We start from the raw sequence: 19,236 nt of genomic DNA, 5'->3' as shown, positions 1-19,236 counted from the left end.
TCACTTTATACATCCCAGTATCCTACGTTTTTTTGAATCATCCCTGTAATTTGAAACTAAAGCCACCGACTATGAAACTGCATTGTGTGTAGGGTCCACAGACTGTGAGCACTTCCTTGGTATCACAAAAGGGCCCCCCAATTTGGCCATTTACTATATGAGCCCCTGAAAGCACTGGTTATGCAAGTCATGTATCTGAAACCCTTCAATTGAATAGCATGGGTTATGAGAGAGTAGAGTAAAGTAGAGTGGAGTACTTGTATTAATCCCGAGGGAAATTAAGGTGTCTGACATTTTACATAGATACAGAATGACAAAACACAAATTAGAAAGTCTAAAAATGCCTAGTATAATAGACCTACAGTATTACGGGAATAAATGCAATATATTTCAACACATACTGCACACTACAAAAAAATATTGCACTTTATTGCAATGCATGTAATCCGATATTCAGGACAGAACAGTACTACAGAAAAAGGCTTTGTCATAAGACCTATACTGGGTATTCACTGTTGATTAACCCATTGATGCTGGATGTTGCGTTGCGCCACATTGGCCCTGGCGCCTGGAGCTGCATGACGCAACATTCATGCTCATGAGATTTTAGACAATTTTATTACAAATCTTGGTATGTTAGAGATAGATGAAAACATTCTCATGAAAGATGAGGGTCTTAGTGTTTGCAACTTATTGCATGTTTTGTATGCTTCAGAGGCTATTTAGGTTTTTATAGGCTAGGGCAACTTTTCTTAAAAATGGCTCAGGCATTCAGCAGCCTTTTTTGCAGGGGCTTTAGGCATCAGTGGGTTAAGAAAAAACGTCATTGTTGATCTATATTTGCATTCTCATATTGCATTAAAATTGCACTTTTAACTTTCAAATGTTCTTGGGGAAGAACCACCCCCCCCCAACAACAACAAAAGGCTATCTTACTTCTATGCTTAACTCCAATATTGTTTCTGAACCAACATGGAGGCGGGCCCTTTCTTGTTGCCCATAAGAGAGGACCTCATTGCAGAGCCACATGAAAGAGCAGCGCAACGGCGACCCTAGGGTCCGCTGGGGCCCTAACCAAAAATTCAGAAGAATGACGTTTTTTTTAAGCTGTATATTCACCATCTAGGACCTGTGCTTGGGGGCCCCATGTGTCCGCCTACCTAGCCTGGTGACAACACGCGCCTCTGCGGATGAGAGAGTGAGTGATATTCCTGTCAGGTGGTTTGATCGATTCCTCTCCTTGCATTTGACAAAGGTCACAGCTACAGCATAAACCTGTACTTACAATTTGATTCACAAAGGCATGATTGCAGAAGACGGCTCTTCCTGAAGACAGGGCTTGCATTCCTCGCCTTACCACTTACAAGGGACACTGTGGTCCTGCTCTTTCTCGGCACGTTTCTAGGTGTGTGTGTGTGTGTGTGTGTGTGTGTGCGTGTTTAATGCTTCTTGGTCCTTCTGCCTGTGCTATTCCAGGAACGCATAGTGGTGCTGCACAGTATATCAATTGAAGTCCACACTGGAACGCCCCGCTTGAGTACACTCGGCGACACGCAGCATTGAGTGCAGTCATCTGAGGACTGGACTGGGGGGGGAAATAGGGCCCGGGCACTTTTGGATTAAAGCCCCCCCTCCCACCCCACCCCATAATTAGCGCAGCAGAACTGACTCACTAATACGCCCCGCACCCTTGTGAGCTCCTATTTTCAGAAATGTAACATTTTTTTAACATTTCTGAAAATAGGGGCCCACAAGGGTGCGAGGCCCACCGGGAAATGGCCGCTATGACAGACGGCCCCAGAATGCAGTCATCTGGGGCCGTGATCGAGACTGTTAAGATTTCAGTGAATCAGGCCGCTAGTGACACTAGTGACACTAGTGACTATTACAGCATGTTCAATTCAATAAATAAATGTTATGTCAGATTTCTGTATTGTTCGGATTCTAATTAAATATTGATTACAATTGACATGTGTAGTCTACCATTGACATGTGTCATTGATCGGAACACTAACTATGACATTTTATTTTTTATAGGCCTACATGCATCTTGTTTCCCAGATTCACTTGGCTAAAAGACACAGGGCTGTGTAGCCTATGATTGGCCACACTTCAAAGAAGAAGAAGATATGAAAGATAATGAAAACAGCACAACCCAATTACATTCCCTTTGATTGGGCCTTCCTAACTCCCCTCATGCCACGTGCCACCCTCTTATGCTGTCTCAGTTCCCTATTCAGAACCACTAGTCTACATCCTTCGAGGTGGTGTGTCCTTTTTGACAGTTTAACACTGTCACCTTGTTAATTACATAATTCCTGACAGCATGTGGATTTAATATTTTGCTGATTTCCATTATCCATTTGATTGTTGAATGGAATGAGGAATTCATGATTTATAATTGAGGAAGATGGCAAGAGAAGGGGAAGGTTGGCAAAACTTTATTGAACACATTGAGCAAAAAGCACACATAAAATTGTGACACAGTTTCTTCAAATATAATTTATCCCATCATGTCAAATGCCATATAATGTGCACAAAATGAATCCATCTATCTTCAGGACAGTTTTGAGACACATTTCCACTACTTTTCACAACGTAATTCACCTAGGACCATGCATTATGCACTTGAACATAGAGGCATAAAAATATACACAACGAGGCACGTATACGCAATGCAAAAGCATATCAAGCAACGTCAGTAAAAAGAACACCAGCCAGGCATGCATTGAAGTTGTCCATAATAATGTGACACGAGAACTGACCCAGTGCACTTTGGCACCATCTCACCTTGTGTCCGATAAATTCTTCAAGCTCATGTACAGTGAGCTCACCATGGTCGTTTCATCCGGGAGCGACTCTTTCATGCCGGTGTGCCCAGCGCAGAGCAGTGTTATGATGCTTTTCGGCAACTTCCCGCTGAACAGGAGGTAGATGCAAGGGTTGGCACAGCTGTTCAGACTGGCCAGCAGCATAAAGATGGTGAAGACTGCATCTGAAATATTAAACAGTTCAAAATACACAGGTAATGAGCAGTGCCAAATATACATATGGTTTCAAAGCTGACTATTTTGTCTCCATTTAGGCAAGTCTACGTTTTTAATATTTACGATTTACAAATATAGGAAACAATGGAAATCGTTTTTGAGAAACTATTTTATGAACACAATCTTTTTACAGATGATCTTTCTCAAGCAAATGGTTCTCACTTTCTGTTGGCGCGCTTTCGTCCCAGACTGACCACAGTTGCACGGTAAAGAACGGAGACCAGCAAAAAATATAAGCAAGCACTATCACAATAGTCATTTTGACAGTTTTGATTCTCGCTTTGGACACCCCGGCCACACTGCTGGCTCTTGACGGCAACTTGGCAGTGTCATCATCTTGGTGCGTTTTCATATAGAGGTTTATCTGAATTGTTCTACAGATGCGCACCTGACACACCACAATTGTCAATATGGGGAAAACAAACACGACCAGAGTTGTCCAGGTGATGTAAGTCTTCAGCCCCCACGGCGTTACGAAGTTGGCCCAGCACTCGTAAACCCCAGGCGCAATTTCAACTTGAGAGAAAATGAAAATCTGAGGCAGGCTGCCGAGAAGAGAGATGCCCCACGCGATGCAGACAGGCACGTTCCATCGCGCGCGGCGTCGCTGAAAAGTTACCATGGGGTTGCAGATGGCTTGGTAGCGGTCAATGGTCATCACTACGATCATGTACGGAGAGGCAAACATGCCGACCACTTGGAGATACTTCACCAATCGACATAGCACGTCGGGTCCCATGAATCTGTCGGTGATATCCCACATCAGTTGTGGACACACCTGGAAAAAAGTGACGACGAGGTCTGCCAGACACAAATGAAAGACAAACACACGCATTCGAGACATCTGTTTCCTTCTCCTCCACAGAACCAAGAGAAGTCCGAAGTTCAGCACTGCGGCGCTGAAGAAAATTATGCTCAGAACTGCAATTTCAACTCGCGCAAGACTTTCATCTCGTGGTGTATCTGCAACACTTTCCGTTGTGAAATTAGTGACGTTTGGCGTGAAGAAAGACATTTTGCTTTTGTTTTTTTCTACACCAGACAAAATGACTGATGCAATTACTTAACCTACATCTTACGTCATTTTTTAAATCTCACACTTGCAATAAACAACTGTCAAGTACTGCCGAAACTCTTGGATGAAGAAGGGTTAAATACGCGGCGAGTCGCTCTGTGCGGTGTGGGAAAAGTTGCCACTTTTTATAGGCTTTTATCATAGGCGAGCAATGGGAGGAGCTCTCCTTCAGCACCATGCAGCTCAACATCCAAGGCTCCAAATACCCAGTGCGCACTGAGAAGCGCAGTTTAGGTTGGATGGAAGAATTATTATCGGTCGATTTGACGAACCATAACAATGAGAGCTTCTGACATTTATTATAAATCATCAATTATTATTGAATTAAACCACCTGTTCAGACATCTTCCCATGGTAAAATTAATTAGTCATCTACATCACAACATACTTCTTTTGGAAGGATGAATGATAATTGACAGTGTAAGACATCAAATCATATTTTCTCATTTGCTGCATTGAAAACCATCATTGAAGGGGACAGTTGTCCCAGGCCCAGGGAGAGAGGGGGCCCAAAATTGAATCCTCATAACATTGTATGTATTGGGCTAAGGGGCCCTTTCAGATGACTTTGTCCTGGGCCCGGACAAAGCTGTCAGCGGCCCTGAGTAGAGGGGACTTTGCCTTTGCAGTCCCTGGCCCTGAAATGTGGAACGAGCTCCATCTTCACGTCCGCCTGGCTCCCTCCCAAGCTGTTTTTAAAACTGATCTCTGTTATCCATCTTATATATTTACATTCTTGTTGATTTCTTTTGGTTTATTAGTTTATAGTCTACTGAAGCTCATGATTAGGGCCCCTTGTATGCCTTTTGTGTTTTAGGGTTGTCTTTAAGTCATGTGGTCATGGTATGGATACCTCTCTGTCAAACAAAAGAACAAATTGGCACAGATCGTCAACCAGGCTGGAAAGATCATTGGATACAAACAGCTGCAACTTCCACACTTGCACACGCAGGCCCTAACAAAGAAGGCACATCAAGTCTATCTGGATCCTACTCACCCTCTTCACGGTGCTTTCCAGATGCTGCCATCTGGACGCAGACTGAAAATTCCAATGGCTAGGAAGAATGGCTACAAGCGGTCATTTGTACCATCAGCTGTGGCTATTCTTAACAAAGAACTGGTTATAATAACAGAGAGCAGATCCTCAACAGTATTTTAGCAGTGGTATTTTATTAATTTTTAAGTTTTATGCAGTAATACAGCATAGGAAGCTCTGTGCGCTGCTCTAGCAGTAAGTAATATGGTGAAATTGAATAGTCTCTTAATTTTAATTGAGTAAAGAGATTTAATTTTATTCCACACGTTTTATTTATCTATCTTTTATCCACACACACACACACATATATATTATTTATTCTTTATTGTGTTGACTGTGATGTGTGTTTGTCTTGTGTGTCCTTGTGCGTCCTTATGCCACCACCAAAGCAAAATCTCCATTTTATGTAAGTTTAATGGACAATAAAGAAGTCTAAGTCTAAGTCTAAGCTTGCTTCATGGTGTCCCTCAATTCTTTTTTATTTAGGCCTACCTGTTAGCACTTTGATCTGTGCCTTTTGTCGTTTTAAAAGTGCATTATAAATAAACTTTGACTAGACTTGTTAAGTTGTTTGAAGTGTTTTTTGTTTTGTTTTGTTTTTTTAAAGCTATGACTGTGAACGCTGGAACATATTTCAGTGAACGTTGGAACATATTTCAGTGCAAGCGGTTTATTGTTACACACAAAAGGCACTGCACAGGACATCTGCATCATGGCAGATGTTCTCAATGCCCTGCATCTCAGATAAATAAATTATACATTTAGAACATGCATCATGGACATGAAGTACATGTTCTACACAAAAGAAAGCATTTCACTTTTAATAAGAGCAACATTTTCAGTACTTGTATCTTATGAACCAAAAATAAACTACAATCCCCAATTCTAATAGTAATAAATTCCAACACTAAATGTCCTTTGCATTTACTTCAGTAAAGCTCAGTAAATGGGCTTTTTATAATCCAAAAAATGATTGAAAGCATGCCCCCCCCCCCCCAAAAAAAACACAATACAGTGTAATTGTCTCTTTGTTCAAACTCTTGTTCTCTTCTCTGAACTTAGTTTGAATATGTGTTTTGAGCATGGTTTGAATATGTGGTTTCAACAAAGTTACCATGTGTAAAATATGTGCTTTGTTGGGGCAAGATGAATGTAACTGAGGCGTTTGATCAGAATGGGTATAGAGTGCTGTGGCACTCAATCAGAACTGATTGGCAGTACAGGTACTGGGGAGCTCAATCAGGACTGCTTGACGGTACTGTGGTGTCCAATTCCCATGAGTCTGTTCCACTGCACTGAGGGGTTTTAATCAAGATAGGTAGGTTTGATAGCTTGATAGTCCTGCAGTATGCATGCAGGTCCATCATGACTGTTTGACAGTATGGAACTCCATCAGAAACACCTCACAGTACTATGAAGCTCCATCAAGTCTGCTTGCCAGCATCATGGAGCTCCATAAGGACTGCTTGGCAGCACTCTACGACGGAACTTCATAAGGACTGTTTGGCGGTAATGTGACAGTACTATGGAGCGTCATAAGACTGCTTGATGTTGTTTCAGGACTGTTGTATGGTGCTGAGGAGCTCGTCCTTGTCCATCTGGTATCGGCTTTTCTTCCAGGTGTCCCTGAGGGCCTGCAGCACGGTGCCGATCTCTTTGCCCGAGGTGATGCCCAGCTTGCGGAGGTCGTGGCCACTGACGGGGAAACGGGGCACTGCCCAGCCGCTCATCTCTGCCAGAAGCTTCTCCTCACCCTGGTACTTCAGAAGCTCACACACCTTGTTCTGTACGTCCACCTCCCGGCTCTAAAGGCAGAGACATAGACATGTCATGGACACACACATTCACATGATAATAGGGATGCACCGATACCGATATTGGTATCGGGTATCACACAGATACTGCTCATTATACTCGTACTCGTACTAGTCAAACACTTGCCGATACTAGGCACGATACTGCTATTACAAGAGACAATGCAATGCACGCACGCACGCACGCACGACTAAGATTGAAAACTCTTGTTGTGAGGGATGTTGCTTTTTTTGTCCCTTTCCAAACAATGATGAGGCACAACTTTGTTTCAATATAAAACACAACAACAAAACACAGGCAATTAAATGTTTTGTGCAATTATGTTTCCTTTCCATCTTTTGTAAGGATTTTCACAACCAAAATTGTAATTTCCTTCCCAAGAACAATAACCCTTTCAAGGAAACACATTTGTATTATTCTTGAGAGAGTAAACAAAAATGTTCTCTCCACATTGTTGAAATATTCAGGGTGCTGTGGAACCTTTAAGACCGTCTATTATAACTTACCATGAATACCCACATGAGAGTCAAACAGACCATTTATCTGAAAACACAGTGCACGAGCCCTGGCATAAACACACCGAAATATCATTTCTCCCAAGGTATCAGCCCCTGCCACAATACCCCTTACATATAAACACTGCTTTCTATTTACTTTAACAGGAAGCCTGGGCAGAATCAAACAAATGTGTCGCGTTTCAAACATTCCCCTGCCAATCGCCACCACCAACACTACTGGATACACTGATGGAGGAGTAGATGTAAACAAACCCTGTTGAACAGTACTTACAGGCCTGACAGTAGAAGACAATCCTCCTAAACCTGAAACCGTGACACTTTTTGAAATTACAACAACCAAATGACAGTATTTGCAAAAATAAAACATTGACAATATTTTCGCCAAGCCTGAAATCAGACACTGGGTATTTCTCAAAGTGAAGTGTTCTTGATCAATGTCTTCTGTGCATCTTCTGTCTGTGTGTCTTGATTGTGCGGGATCGAGGCGGGTGGTGTACTCACGTCAATGATGAAGTCTGTGTAGGGTCTGAGGTCTGAGGTGGTGTACTCACGTCAATGATGAAGTCTGTGTAGGGTCTGAGGTCTGAGGTGGTGTACTCACGTCAATGATGAAGTCTGTGTAGGGTCTGAGGTCTGAGGTGGTGTACTCACGTCAATGATGAAGTCTGTGTAGGGTCTGAGGCGGTCGTCAGGATCGTCGCCCCTCACCAGGTCCCATCTGTTCTTCACCAGGAAGAGGCCGAGGGTCTTCTCCTCTTTGGAGATGCGCAGACGCAGGTCCAGCTTGTCCACGTCGTCCATGCCGCGGAAGAGGGCCGACACCACCGTCATGGGCCTGGGGGACAGGCTGTGGGAGCAGCTCCACACACGCTTCATCTCCCCAACATTGCCCTCTGCTGGCAAGCCTAGGAAATGCAAACAAATAGAGTAGAGAGTAGAGAATAATTTATTGATCTCGAGGGAAATTAAGGTGTCAAGTTGCATACATACATAAATACATGTATACATGCATGTATAAATACACAAATATTACATATACATGTATGTATAAATACACAAATATTACTAGTTAAATATTACTATTAGCTATGTGGGGTTAGATGTCTTGCTCAAGGGCACTTCAGGCATGGGTGGAGGTGAAGGGAGAGGTAAGGGCAGGATAGGGGAGTGGACAGAGTGCACAGAGTCTCCGTTAGAACATTACCATCAAAAATGAAGAGGAGCATGGTATGATTCTGGGTATTGTCATGATAATGTTATGTAGTTGAGTTTTTTTGGGGGGGAAGGGTGAGTAGGGTCTGCATTTAGAGGCTACATATTAAAATACACATTTGTGGTGCACACATTGAACATTGATCACATAAGTAAATAAGCAAAATACTTTCAAATTTGCCTCACTTTGGTAGCTTTTTAAAAGCCCAACCTGTTACGCAACTCAGAGGACTATTATACTGTTGTGTCAATCAGAATCAGCATTATTGGCCACTTGCAATTTCACAAAGCTTTTCAGTACTTGTGAATGCAACTTTGTCTCACAATAAAGAATTTTGTATCTTGTATGTTGCACATGTATGAGGAATTTGGCCGGGGCGGGTGTAAACACACGTCCAAAATGGCATGTTACACACGTCCAACATACAGTAGTAGTACAATGCAGTACAACAGTACAACATCTCTAAATAAAACAAAAACAAAAACAACCCGAGCATGAGAGAGCGATTCACCAGGACTTGTTGTCTGGCATGCCATCGAAAGCTCCTGAGCCGCACCCATGTTCTGGGCCAGCTCCAGCTCAGACAAGTCTCTCGTGCAGCCGAGGAACTACTTTGAGTTTTAACCAGATAAATCAAAGCTGCCGAGCCTCATCCAATATATCTGTGAGTACTACTACTACTACTACCCCCAGGTAGGGCTGGGCGATATGGAAAAAACCCAATATCACGATATGGATTACTTTAGATCACGATAACCATATATATCACGATATAGCACAATTGCATACGTTTTCAGTTATTCTCTTTGTAAAAATAAGAATAAAAAGATCCATTTTAAAGAAAGGTTGTTTTGCGACATGAAAAAATAAAGAGCAAACAGTTACATTAACGTTATAGTGTGTATTGTGACAACATGAAATGCAATTTAATTATATTCAATTGTATAAAATTGATAAAAATTACTATCACGATATAAACGATATAGGAGAAAGGTCACGATATACACTTTTATATCACGATAACGATATATATCCTCATATTGCCCAGCCCTACCCCCAGGGGTGCATTTCTCGAAAGCATAGTTGCCAGCCAGTTAGCAACTTGCGTAGTTGCCAAAGGGAAATTGCATTGCAAACACCAAAGTAGCTAACATAGCTAGCATATATGGTTTCGAGAAATGCACTCCATGTACGGAGCCAGGTCAATCTAAGGCAAAGCTCTTGCCCAACCAAGGAACTACTTAAAGGTAAATTAAAGCTTTGGACTCATCCAAAGCTTCGGCTGCTACTGCTGCTACTACTACCACAACCACCACCATGTACACAGCCAGGTCCATCAGACAAAAATCTTCTGCGATCGAGGGACTACTCTGTGCTCAATCCCCACACAGCTCCAGGGACTGTAAACAATATACCTTGTAATATCTGAAAGTCGCTTTGGATGAAAGTGTAGGCTAGGTGTAATGTAATGCAATATAACTTAAGAACAGCTTTGTCATTTCATCAGATAAGTCAAAGCTCCAGGCAGGGCCTCACCCATGTGACCCATGTCACTGAGCCAGGGCCAGCATGTAAACATTCATGCACTTACAGTATATCTCTGTGGATATACAGTATTTGCGATGTTTAGACTGTGATTCTGAAGTAATGCAAGACTGCATACAATGGAAAAAAATAAAGAGAAGTCCCCCCCGTCCCGTCCTGTCCCGTCCCCCCCCAAAAGGCAACGCCCCAGGCAGTGCAGTGCGAGGTCCATGATGGATCATCCATCTCAGACTCTCCATCTGCATTGTGCAACAGAAGAACTGCTTTGTGCTTTAACCCATTTTAGCCTATGCTGCAATCAGACTCTTGAGATTTGAGGGTTTTTTAATTAAACATGTGGGTATGTATGTTCGAGCTGAATGAACACAATCTAATGCAAAATGAGGGTCTTAGCTTTTAAAAGCAATTTATTTAATGTTTGTATGTGTTTCGGAGGCTGAGGAATTAGGAATTAATAGGCAGAGGGCATGGGTTAATAACATAAGTCAAATCTGCAGGGCCTCACCCATGTAGTGAGCCAGGTCCAGCTGGTACAGGAGCTCCAGCAGATGGGCTGCGTGGTTCCCTGTCACTAGCTTCTTCAGCTCCACCCAGATGCGCTCCCCCGAAATACCCGCCAGGCCGCGCGCATTCTCCCTGATGGCATCCAGGGTCTCCGAGTCATGCTCTCCCGGTTCCGACGCCACTCGACCATAGAACCTGAGAACAACAACAAGCAATGTTGAGTTATTGGATAAAGATTTATTTTGAGTTATTTACTTTTTTCTAACATTCAAAAAAAGGGTTACAAAAAGAACATGGGAACAACAACGGGGAGGATGATCGTGATGGTGATTAAAGGAAATGAAAGATCAACGGAAAGCAAAATACACATGGGAAATGTTGATCTAAACGTCTGATAAGTAGTTGCTGGAGAAGCCTGCTCTTAAATGGCCATTCCATCGAAGGACTTTAATACACAGGGAACAGAAAAGTCATCTGTTCCCTGTGTATCCAAGTGATCTTCTGGGATGACAATGTAATAACATTTAACATTCTGTGTCTTACATGACAATGACAAAAAAAAGAAATGGCGTACCGGAAATATCGAAGAATTCTCAAGTAGTCCTCCTGTATCCTCAGGGCAGCACTGCCAACAAAGCGAACTTTACGGTTCTGCAGGTCTTCGTATCCACTGAAGTAATCGTACAGAGTACCATCTAGTCCTGCACCAGTCACAGACAGAGACACAAAGTTATAGACCACAATCAGGGCTCGAGTTGTAGGGGGATGAGCGGGATGCCATCCCCCCTACAATGAAAATGCTCTAAAATCATCCCCCTCTAAAACAGGCATCCCTTCTTCACATATGTTGCACCTTTAACAACTACATTTTCAAAATGTTCTCGGGGGAGAAACCCTCCAAACCCCCAATGATCAGAATCCATCTCTGACCATGCCCCCTGGTTTGATTTTACAACTCGACCACGGACCACAATCACTGTCTCCAAATCAAACAATGTTTAAATAATACATTTGGGAATGTTTTGATACTTCATTTATACTTTGATGCTTTGTATTCTCGCTCAGTCTGAGTCAGGAAAACAACGGAAAAGGAGAAACCCTTTTGGTTAATGGCCACAAACAGACAGGTTCTTGGGTTGCTTTTTTGGGCACTATGAAGTTTAAAAGAAAGAAAGAAAGAAAGAAAGAAAGAAAGAAAGAAAGAGAGATATCTGACCTAAAAACATGGAGTTGATGGTGAGGTCTCTGCGTTCAGCGTCCTTCTCCCAGTCCGTGGTGAACTCGACCTCAGCATGGCGTCCGTCCGTCTGCACATCCACACGCAGGGTAGTCACCTCAAAGTTTTCATTGTGCAGCTGCAAAACACAGACACAGTTGCAGAGGAAACTGGTGTGGATGTGGAACCACAAGGTAAGAAGCAAAGTACAGCGGCAGACACACACGGGTAACGAGGTAAGCGGTTAGGGTGTCAGACTTGTAGTCCACCATTAACCAGTGCTCTCCACCATCCTCCTCCATGACTGAGGTAACCTGACCATGGTACAGTCCCGCCGCACTGTTCCCTTTCGAGCGCCATTGGGGGCTACCCCATTGTACGGGTGAGGCATAAATGCAATTTCATTGTGTGCAGCATTCACTTGTGTTTGTGCTGTGGAGTGCTGTGTCTCAATGACAATGGGAATGGGATTTTACCAGTTGGGCCTTCACTTATTACTTTGATGCTATTAGACACTTTATTTTCAAGCCTGTTCAAATACTATTATGTGTGCATGCGTACCGCAAAGGTTGGCAGAAGTTTGTTATGTGTAATCTCTGTATAGTAGTGTGTAGTTTTATAGTAAATTATTGTAGGCTACAGTATTTTCCGATGTGTGCCCTTTATGGTGAAGCTCTTGTAACGGAGGCCAACTAGCAGAGTGTGGCGTGGAACTTTAGTAAACCTCCCTCCCGAAGCGGCGCCTCAACACAGTGCGGTAGCATTGGGCTATCGGCCCGGCCCTTTAGTTCAACGGTCTCATACTCTGCCTCCCATTACCGAACCAAATTAGTTGACGAGGTGGCAGATTCGAGGCCCCAAGGGGGACGAACTGTGCAGGAACACCTCGGCCACACTCTGAAATCTCATTGCACTTGTGCAGTATCATGACAATTAAGGACTTCTACCCTGACCTACCCTGGCTATTCTATCAAACAATGAATGACAAAAGACCAACAAAGGTCGGCGTATGCACCTGAACTTAATAATCGTGTATTGCTTGGTGCGTGCACTCCCAAAAAGTAGTAATCACTCAAGATAATTCTCAATAGCCCAGTTTATACTGCGGGCCATTGGCCCAGGAACTTAAGCCCAGGAACTTAAGCCCAGGAACTTAAGCCCAGCCCCTGTACCAGTTTATACCGCCTGGGCTTAAGTTCCTGGGCCTAAGTTCCTGGGCCAATGGCCTGCAGTATAAACGGGGCTATTGTCTCCAGTAGGACCTACTACCTAGGACCTACTGGAGACATTGAGAATGGACTAGCTCCGAAGCGTCTGTTTCTCCAGTTAACCTTAGACTTCTGTTGTTTAATTTCGGCTTCAATACACTTTTTCACACAAGTCTTGTGTGCGCCTCCTTTTTTCCATTATCTTGAGTGATATTCTATCAAACATGAATACACACAGAGTGCATCTAGTGACCCAGTGACCTACCCGGGCTGTGATGGTGCCGTGCTTCTCGCCCTTGTTGTTGATCAAGCGGATCCCCGCTGCCTGAAACATGGTCTTCATCTCCTCCGGGGTGGCAGTGGTGGCGAAGTCTACGTCCTCCGGCCGTTTCCCCGACAACAGGTCTCGCACCGCCCCTCCAGCGATCCTCAACTCATATTGATTCTTCTGGAAGAGTTCTGACAATTTAAAATGGATCTTTGTATAAGAATTTGTATTAGAATGGGCAGCCATAGCCTAGTGGTTAGGGAGTTGGTCCCTCTATCTTGAGGTTGTTGGTTGGTATCCAATCTGACCTCTCCCTACACCTCCATCCATGGCTGAAGTGCCCTTGAGCAAGGCACCTAACCCACACATTGCTCCAGGAACTGTAACAAATACCCTGAAAAATATAAGTAACTGAACTGTAAGTGTAATGTAATATAAGAATCAATGTAATTTGTCTTTACAACTAGTTTTAATTTCTACTTAAATGCAGAGGAGAAAAATACAAAGTTACATTAGACAACATAAACTGCACACACACAACCCACCCATCCACCCACCAGGACTGCCAACCTGCCAAATGCAGGAAAAGCTTATTGTGGCCGAGTAATTGCAGTGTCACAAGCCACTGTGACAGGTATTAGTGGGTATGACACATATGAGGCAGCTTAAAAGCCATGCTTTCCTCCCATTGCAATATGATTTATTTGTTATTAAACAAATAAAAAGAAAAGGCACAAATGGGAAGGGGGACTAATAACAGAACACATATGTGGGTAGAAAGGCTGTATGCATGGGAAGAAAACCATACCAACACGAATCTCTCACTGTAGAAGAAACAAGTGAATGTTACCTGCAATGCCTTTCAAGCCATCTGTAAACAGTGACTGGAACTCCTTGGTTTTCAACTGCATGGTTAAGAGATGCCTCGTGTTCCAATAACGTAGTCTGCCAATAGTAGGGTTTAGAAATATTCTCCCCAACATCTGTTAACTTATGTAAACAGTGTGAATAAAGACCTATCTACACCGACATTACATTTGGATCCATAGTTTAGCAGACACTGAATGATATTGGTGGCATGGAATAGCTAAATAAATACTCCACAACAAAATACTGTTGCAGTTGCTAACGCCGAATGCAAAAATCTTGTGAAAATACCTAGTGAGTCATTCGAAACTCGTCCGTATGGCAATAGCACGAATCAATTCCACTGTCCTGCTGAAAATATATTTATAAAGTCATTCATTTCCACAACAACTAGCCTGTCACGCTTTCCTGTGTGTACCACGGGGACAGTCTCACACTGATACCGTCACAAGCACGTTCGAGCTCGACTAGCCAATAGAAACACACGTTACCTCCAAAGGGGAGGGCGATTTGATGTCAAGTTCAAATAAAATAGTTAAGTTTCTATATCGATTAAGTAAATCCATTTTAAGGTTTGTGCTTATTTAACTTCTCGTTTCATGTTATTGCCGGATGAGTATGCACATTTTCCCAATTAAAAAAAATGTCCTGGCCCATACTTAGAGGATAATTTGTAGAGAATGTGATGGCGATGGCGATTGAAATGGCGATTACGTTTCATCTCCTGCCAATATCGTGTTCAACTGTAAAACTGAACGTTGTTACTAAACCACAAAGCTTTCAAAATCAATATTTTCCAGGGCTTGCCCATCAGGGCTCATGCGCTGATCTGCTGCGTTCTGAAGTTGTATAGACAAATTATCGCGAGAATGTTGTTCGGGAACTGGAGCTGAAGTGCCAGCAAGCTGTCATCTGTTGTTGCAGTGTATGGGCAAATGGCTAAAGTAGAAATAGCACCACTTCGGCCCTGGGACGACTTTTTCCCGGGGTCCGAAAGGTTTGGAAAGCCCGATGTGCACGACCTGGCAAAGTGGAACAACCGGGTGGTCAGCAATCTTCTGTACTACCAAACAAATTATCTGGCGACTGCAATCGTTGTCTTCCTGCTTGTGGGGTAAGCGTAGCCTACACAGAGATGGATGGATTTACAGAACAAAAGCCTTCACTGTCTGAGTGAGTGGCACAGTGTAAATGAAATGTACAGGCAGTCTTCTTTTGTAGCTTTGAGGTGGCCTCTCACCCACCCGGAAAAAAAAACAATGACAGATGCATTTACTGTTTTCAGAATGTCTCAATTAGCATCACAGCAGGCCACAGAAGTCAGAGTAGGGTCAGGTCAGTGAGTTTCCACTCTGACTTGTAAACAGCACAACTTTACACATGGACCCTTAATTTGCCATTAGCTTCTAATACTTTTAAAAGCAGAAACTATATTTTTGGGTTTCTTCTTGAGGTTCGGGTGGTGAGAAAATGTTTTGCACATGTCACATCACAGTCATGTGAGGATTAGGCCTATCTGTCCTTTGCTTAAGTAAACTTAAACATGACTGACTAGTTTGACAAGGCCTGTTGACCCTGCAGTTTGGTGTTTCACAGTGTGTGTTGAAAACAGTCATTGTCTGGTGGTGAGCTCTGATGATATGGTATATTATTAACTCAGAGAGGGGGCTGGGAAAATCCACATTCATGATAAGCAGTTCAGATGAGTCTAGGGTTGCCAACTGTCAATGAAAAAAATACGGGACACTTCATCGTGCCGGGGGTCTGGGGGTCGTCCCCCAGAAAATTTTGCATTTCTTAGATGTAATTTCCTGCATTCTAACGTCCCGTGTCCCGTTTCAGTTCAATACGGAACCCGTACTTTTATCTCTAAATACAGGACGATTCCGTATTTCAAGGGACGGTTGGCAACCCTAGATGAGTCCCTCTCGGTGCGCAAGAAGAGGCCATGCTATCTAAATATAGTCAGTGGCTATTTGGCTGTGATGACACACGGTTGTTGGGGGCTGCAACAGTCTATAATCCAGAACATCAGCAGCTGAGGCTGAAGAGGGGATGAACTCGTTAGGGACTTCCACGCCTCAGACTGACAGCTGTTTTTTTGTGCAGTCAGGGGCCTGTTCAGTAGGGGCTGTGAATCACTTCATAGGCAGTGAGTCAGTTCATAAAAGCACCACTTTTTTGTTGGGGTACCATCAGCATTTAAAGATACACCTGATGTATTATCACCTGCTAGGCAATCTGTTCAAATATCTTGTTTTGTTATTGGGTGTTTGTTTTTGTAAACATTGATATTTGTCCCTTTTACAGGAAGTAAGAAGGCTACAAAACCCTTCGTACTAACTTCATTTCATTTGTACAGAGAGAAATGTGAATTGAGCGGAAATGTACAGATGCAGGGCTGATAGTATTCAGGCTCCATGCCTGATTTCAGGCTTGACAGAGTTTGCAAAAATAAAAACATTGATAACAATTAGCCTTTGGGTTATTCTTATCTCAGAAAGTGTTACAGGTTCAGGGTTTTCTTCTACTATCTGGCTTAAATAATGGTCATACACAGGCTATTAAATGTTTGAATAATGTGTCAAAATAGGCGTACGTTACGTCACTATTCAGTGTCTTGTCGTCGTCGTTAGAGCAGGGGAAAAAGTTCAGGCTCAAGATTTTTTTTCACTATCACCCCTGCAGATGGCAAAGCCAGCCTACATCCTGTGCTGTGTTCAGATGTCATAACTCCATGGCAAGATTTGGCCACCAGGTGGTGCCACTGACACAGGATTTTAAAGCATAAACAGAACAATATCAACCAATTAGAGCAGCCATTGCCAACTGTTATGATGGATCGTCTGAACAACAGTGTGTTACGGAAACAAAGCAATATACACCCTCATTTGCATGTGTGTTGTTTTTTATTTGTGTGTGTGCTGTTTGAAAGGTTGACCAATCCCTTCAGCATGATGCTGGGTGGTCTGGTGGTCAGCATGGTCTTCATGGGCTCCGTGTGGGCTGCGGAGAACAAGGCCATGATCAAGAACTTCAAGAAGCAGAACCCCACCCTCTTCGTGTTTGCGGTGATGGTGGCCAGCTATTTCCTCATCTCTCTCCTCGGAGGAGTCTCTGTCTTCATCTTTGGCATCTCCACACCTCTGCTGTGTGAGTCCAAGGGGGGTTAAGAGATAGATTCACTGACTTTGCACGATACTTCCTCTTCGAGCTGGTTTCTCAGGAGGTGTAATGCAAGGGTACTCTTGTGTGTTTTGGTTGTTAGGTTAAGTCAGTGGAAAAGTTTGCTGATCCAGTAGCAGAGTGAAAAAAAACATTATTACATTATTGCAGTATTTTCTACATTACTATAGACTCCTGGACAAACCTACTACAATTTGCCATTCATACTTTTCTGGTAAAAACCTAGCCAAGTCATTGTACTGTATATTATTTGGTTAAAGGTACATTCAGTGTTTTATCCAGTGTTGTTTTGAGGAGTAAACACAAAAATGCCACTTTTCTAATTGCACCATACTATTTACTCACCTGTCAGTGACTGATTTAATTAAGGACAAACAGACATTGCAAATCAACGGGTAGCAACATGCATATTTGCCCAACAGCAAAAACACATGCAAGCAAGCAAATAACAAAAAAAAAAGCAAAACGTTAAACTGCCAAGATAGAACTCGCTCCAGATGCAATGACCATGTTTTTTAAATTTTATTTCAGCGTTATGTGTTTTGTGATCCACAGTGATTTTTTCCCACGCATCAATGCGCCTGCGGAACATGAAGAATAAACTGGAGAACAAGATCGAGGGGGCGGGCCTTAAGAGAACACCAATGGGCTTGATCCTGGAAGCGCTGGGCCAACAGGAAGAGAACCTAAACAAGATTCAGGGCTTCCTGGAGAATGAAATGAGGAAAAAGCTAAAAGACTGAAGAAAAAAAAACTAATGTGAATGGCATGTCAATGACTTGAGTCCCCCCTGGTACACACACACACACACACACACACACACACACACACACACACACACACACACACACACACACACACACACACACACACACACACACACACACACACACACACACACCTGTTACACTGACATTTCGAATGTGAGGGATTGCATTTTTTGTAAATCCAAACGTTTACATGCTGGGCGCTCCAGTAAGCACACCTATTGCAAGCCGCAATCTCCTTTTAGGAATAATATTTGATTCCTTTACCTCTTCGTCTCAACATTTTCAGGGCTAGACGTACACACTCCCTTTTGTGGCCGGGCTACAACAACGAGAAGTGTTATTTCCGCTCCAGACTGTTGAATTGACAATATCCTTTGTGTACCATGTGCAATCGGCAATGAGATGACTGGAATTCCCTGCAGTGTTCAAAATGCTGCTTCTCAACACCCTCTTCTGATCCTATAGCTTATATTTTCTTTCTTTCTTTCTTTCTTTCTTTCTTTCTTTCTTTCTTTCAAAAAAGAGAAAAGTGCAAATGTATGTATAATCACTGGGATAAGTCATCACCTGTTTCTCACATAAGGATAAGAATTAACTATGGGTGAGATTTGTTTTTGTTTTTTTCAGATGATTGATCAGTAATTTTCCGTAACTGTACTTACCAGTGTATTGATATGCAGTGTATAACACACATGTTGACCAGATGGATTAATCAGTGTGAAAAAAAGATATTGTTTAATTTCTTTGTTTGTTTGGTCAATCATTGTTTCCAAAGGTTGTGACTGTTGAGTGTTCAATTCACGAACAAACAAATCCAACTCAAAGAAAAAAAATCTATGCAAGCTTTTTCCAATAAAGAGCCAAAGGCCTCTGTGAATCATATCAAAGAGTGAGAGCACGAGATTTATTTATACACGTGTATTGTGTAACAAATGGTCAAAGAAGTGAAAAACCCTTGTGTGTGTGTT

General features: G+C 42.8%; 3 protein-coding genes across 4 annotated transcripts; 1 reads left to right on the top strand and 2 right to left on the bottom strand.

Annotated features, from left to right (window-relative positions):
- Positions 1–2,440: 2,440 nt before the first annotated feature.
- Positions 2,441–4,062, bottom strand: avpr2b.1 (arginine vasopressin receptor 2b, tandem duplicate, 1). Its single transcript, XM_063216443.1, has 2 exons — positions 3,210–4,062; positions 2,441–2,995 (listed from the first exon to the last, which is right to left on the bottom strand). Exons 1-2 carry the CDS (start codon positions 4,060–4,062, stop codon positions 2,787–2,789), a joined length of 1,062 nt encoding a protein of 353 aa, XP_063072513.1. The 3' UTR covers positions 2,441–2,786.
- Positions 4,063–5,812: 1,750 nt separating this feature from the next.
- Positions 5,813–14,735, bottom strand: trnt1 (tRNA nucleotidyl transferase, CCA-adding, 1). 2 transcript variants are annotated; one of them, XM_063216442.1, is made up of 8 exons: positions 14,604–14,735; positions 14,296–14,390; positions 13,443–13,636; positions 11,970–12,108; positions 11,328–11,454; positions 10,755–10,948; positions 8,143–8,396; positions 5,813–6,963 (listed from the first exon to the last, which is right to left on the bottom strand). In XM_063216442.1, the coding sequence occupies exons 2-8, from the start codon at positions 14,354–14,356 to the stop codon at positions 6,715–6,717; spliced, it is 1,218 nt and encodes a 405-aa protein (XP_063072512.1). In that variant the 5' UTR covers positions 14,357–14,390; positions 14,604–14,735; the 3' UTR covers positions 5,813–6,714. The 2 variants fall into 2 exon arrangements, with proteins under 2 accessions (XP_063072512.1, XP_063072511.1); XM_063216441.1 differs by having other exon boundaries at positions 14,296–14,735.
- A 460-nt stretch (positions 14,736–15,195) lies between these two features.
- Positions 15,196–18,408, top strand: arl6ip5a (ADP-ribosylation factor-like 6 interacting protein 5a). The gene is made up of 3 exons (XM_063216440.1): positions 15,196–15,426; positions 17,248–17,465; positions 18,054–18,408. The coding sequence occupies exons 1-3, from the start codon at positions 15,248–15,250 to the stop codon at positions 18,239–18,241; spliced, it is 585 nt and encodes a 194-aa protein (XP_063072510.1). The 5' UTR covers positions 15,196–15,247; the 3' UTR covers positions 18,242–18,408.
- The last annotated feature ends 828 nt before the right edge of the window (positions 18,409–19,236 follow it).

The sequence above is a fragment of the Engraulis encrasicolus genome, chromosome 14 (assembly GCF_034702125.1).
Source record: "Engraulis encrasicolus isolate BLACKSEA-1 chromosome 14, IST_EnEncr_1.0, whole genome shotgun sequence".
Classification (NCBI taxonomy): Eukaryota; Metazoa; Chordata; class Actinopteri; order Clupeiformes; family Engraulidae; genus Engraulis; species Engraulis encrasicolus.
The sequence above is the reverse complement of the archived record's forward strand: the minus strand, read 5'-3'. Positions and strand labels throughout refer to the sequence as shown.

What these genes read in the sequence shown, in the direction of transcription:
- arl6ip5a (XM_063216440.1), top strand. Translation starts at nt 15,248, where the DNA reads ATGGCTAAAGTAGAAATAGCACCACTTCGGCCCTGGGACGACTTTTTC. An exon ending in GTTGTCTTCCTGCTTGTGGG is followed by an intron (nt 15,427 to 17,247) that starts GTAAGCGTAGCC and finishes GCTGTTTGAAAG; the next exon opens with GTTGACCAATCCCTTCAGCA. An exon ending in CATCTCCACACCTCTGCTGT is followed by an intron (nt 17,466 to 18,053) that starts GTGAGTCCAAGG and finishes TGTGATCCACAG; the next exon opens with TGATTTTTTCCCACGCATCA.
- trnt1 (XM_063216441.1), bottom strand. Translation starts at nt 14,428, where the DNA reads ATGTTGGGGAGAATATTTCTAAACCCTACTATTGGCAGACTACGTTAT. An exon ending in TGGCTTGAAAGGCATTGCAG is followed by an intron (nt 13,637 to 14,295) that starts GTAACATTCACT and finishes TTAAATTGTCAG; the next exon opens with AACTCTTCCAGAAGAATCAA. An exon ending in AGAATTCTTCGATATTTCCG is followed by an intron (nt 10,949 to 11,327) that starts GTACGCCATTTC and finishes TGTTGTTCTCAG; the next exon opens with GTTCTATGGTCGAGTGGCGT.
- avpr2b.1 (XM_063216443.1), bottom strand. Translation starts at nt 4,062, where the DNA reads ATGTCTTTCTTCACGCCAAACGTCACTAATTTCACAACGGAAAGTGTT. An exon ending in CGAAAGCGCGCCAACAGAAA is followed by an intron (nt 2,996 to 3,209) that starts GTGAGAACCATT and finishes TTAATATTTCAG; the next exon opens with ATGCAGTCTTCACCATCTTT.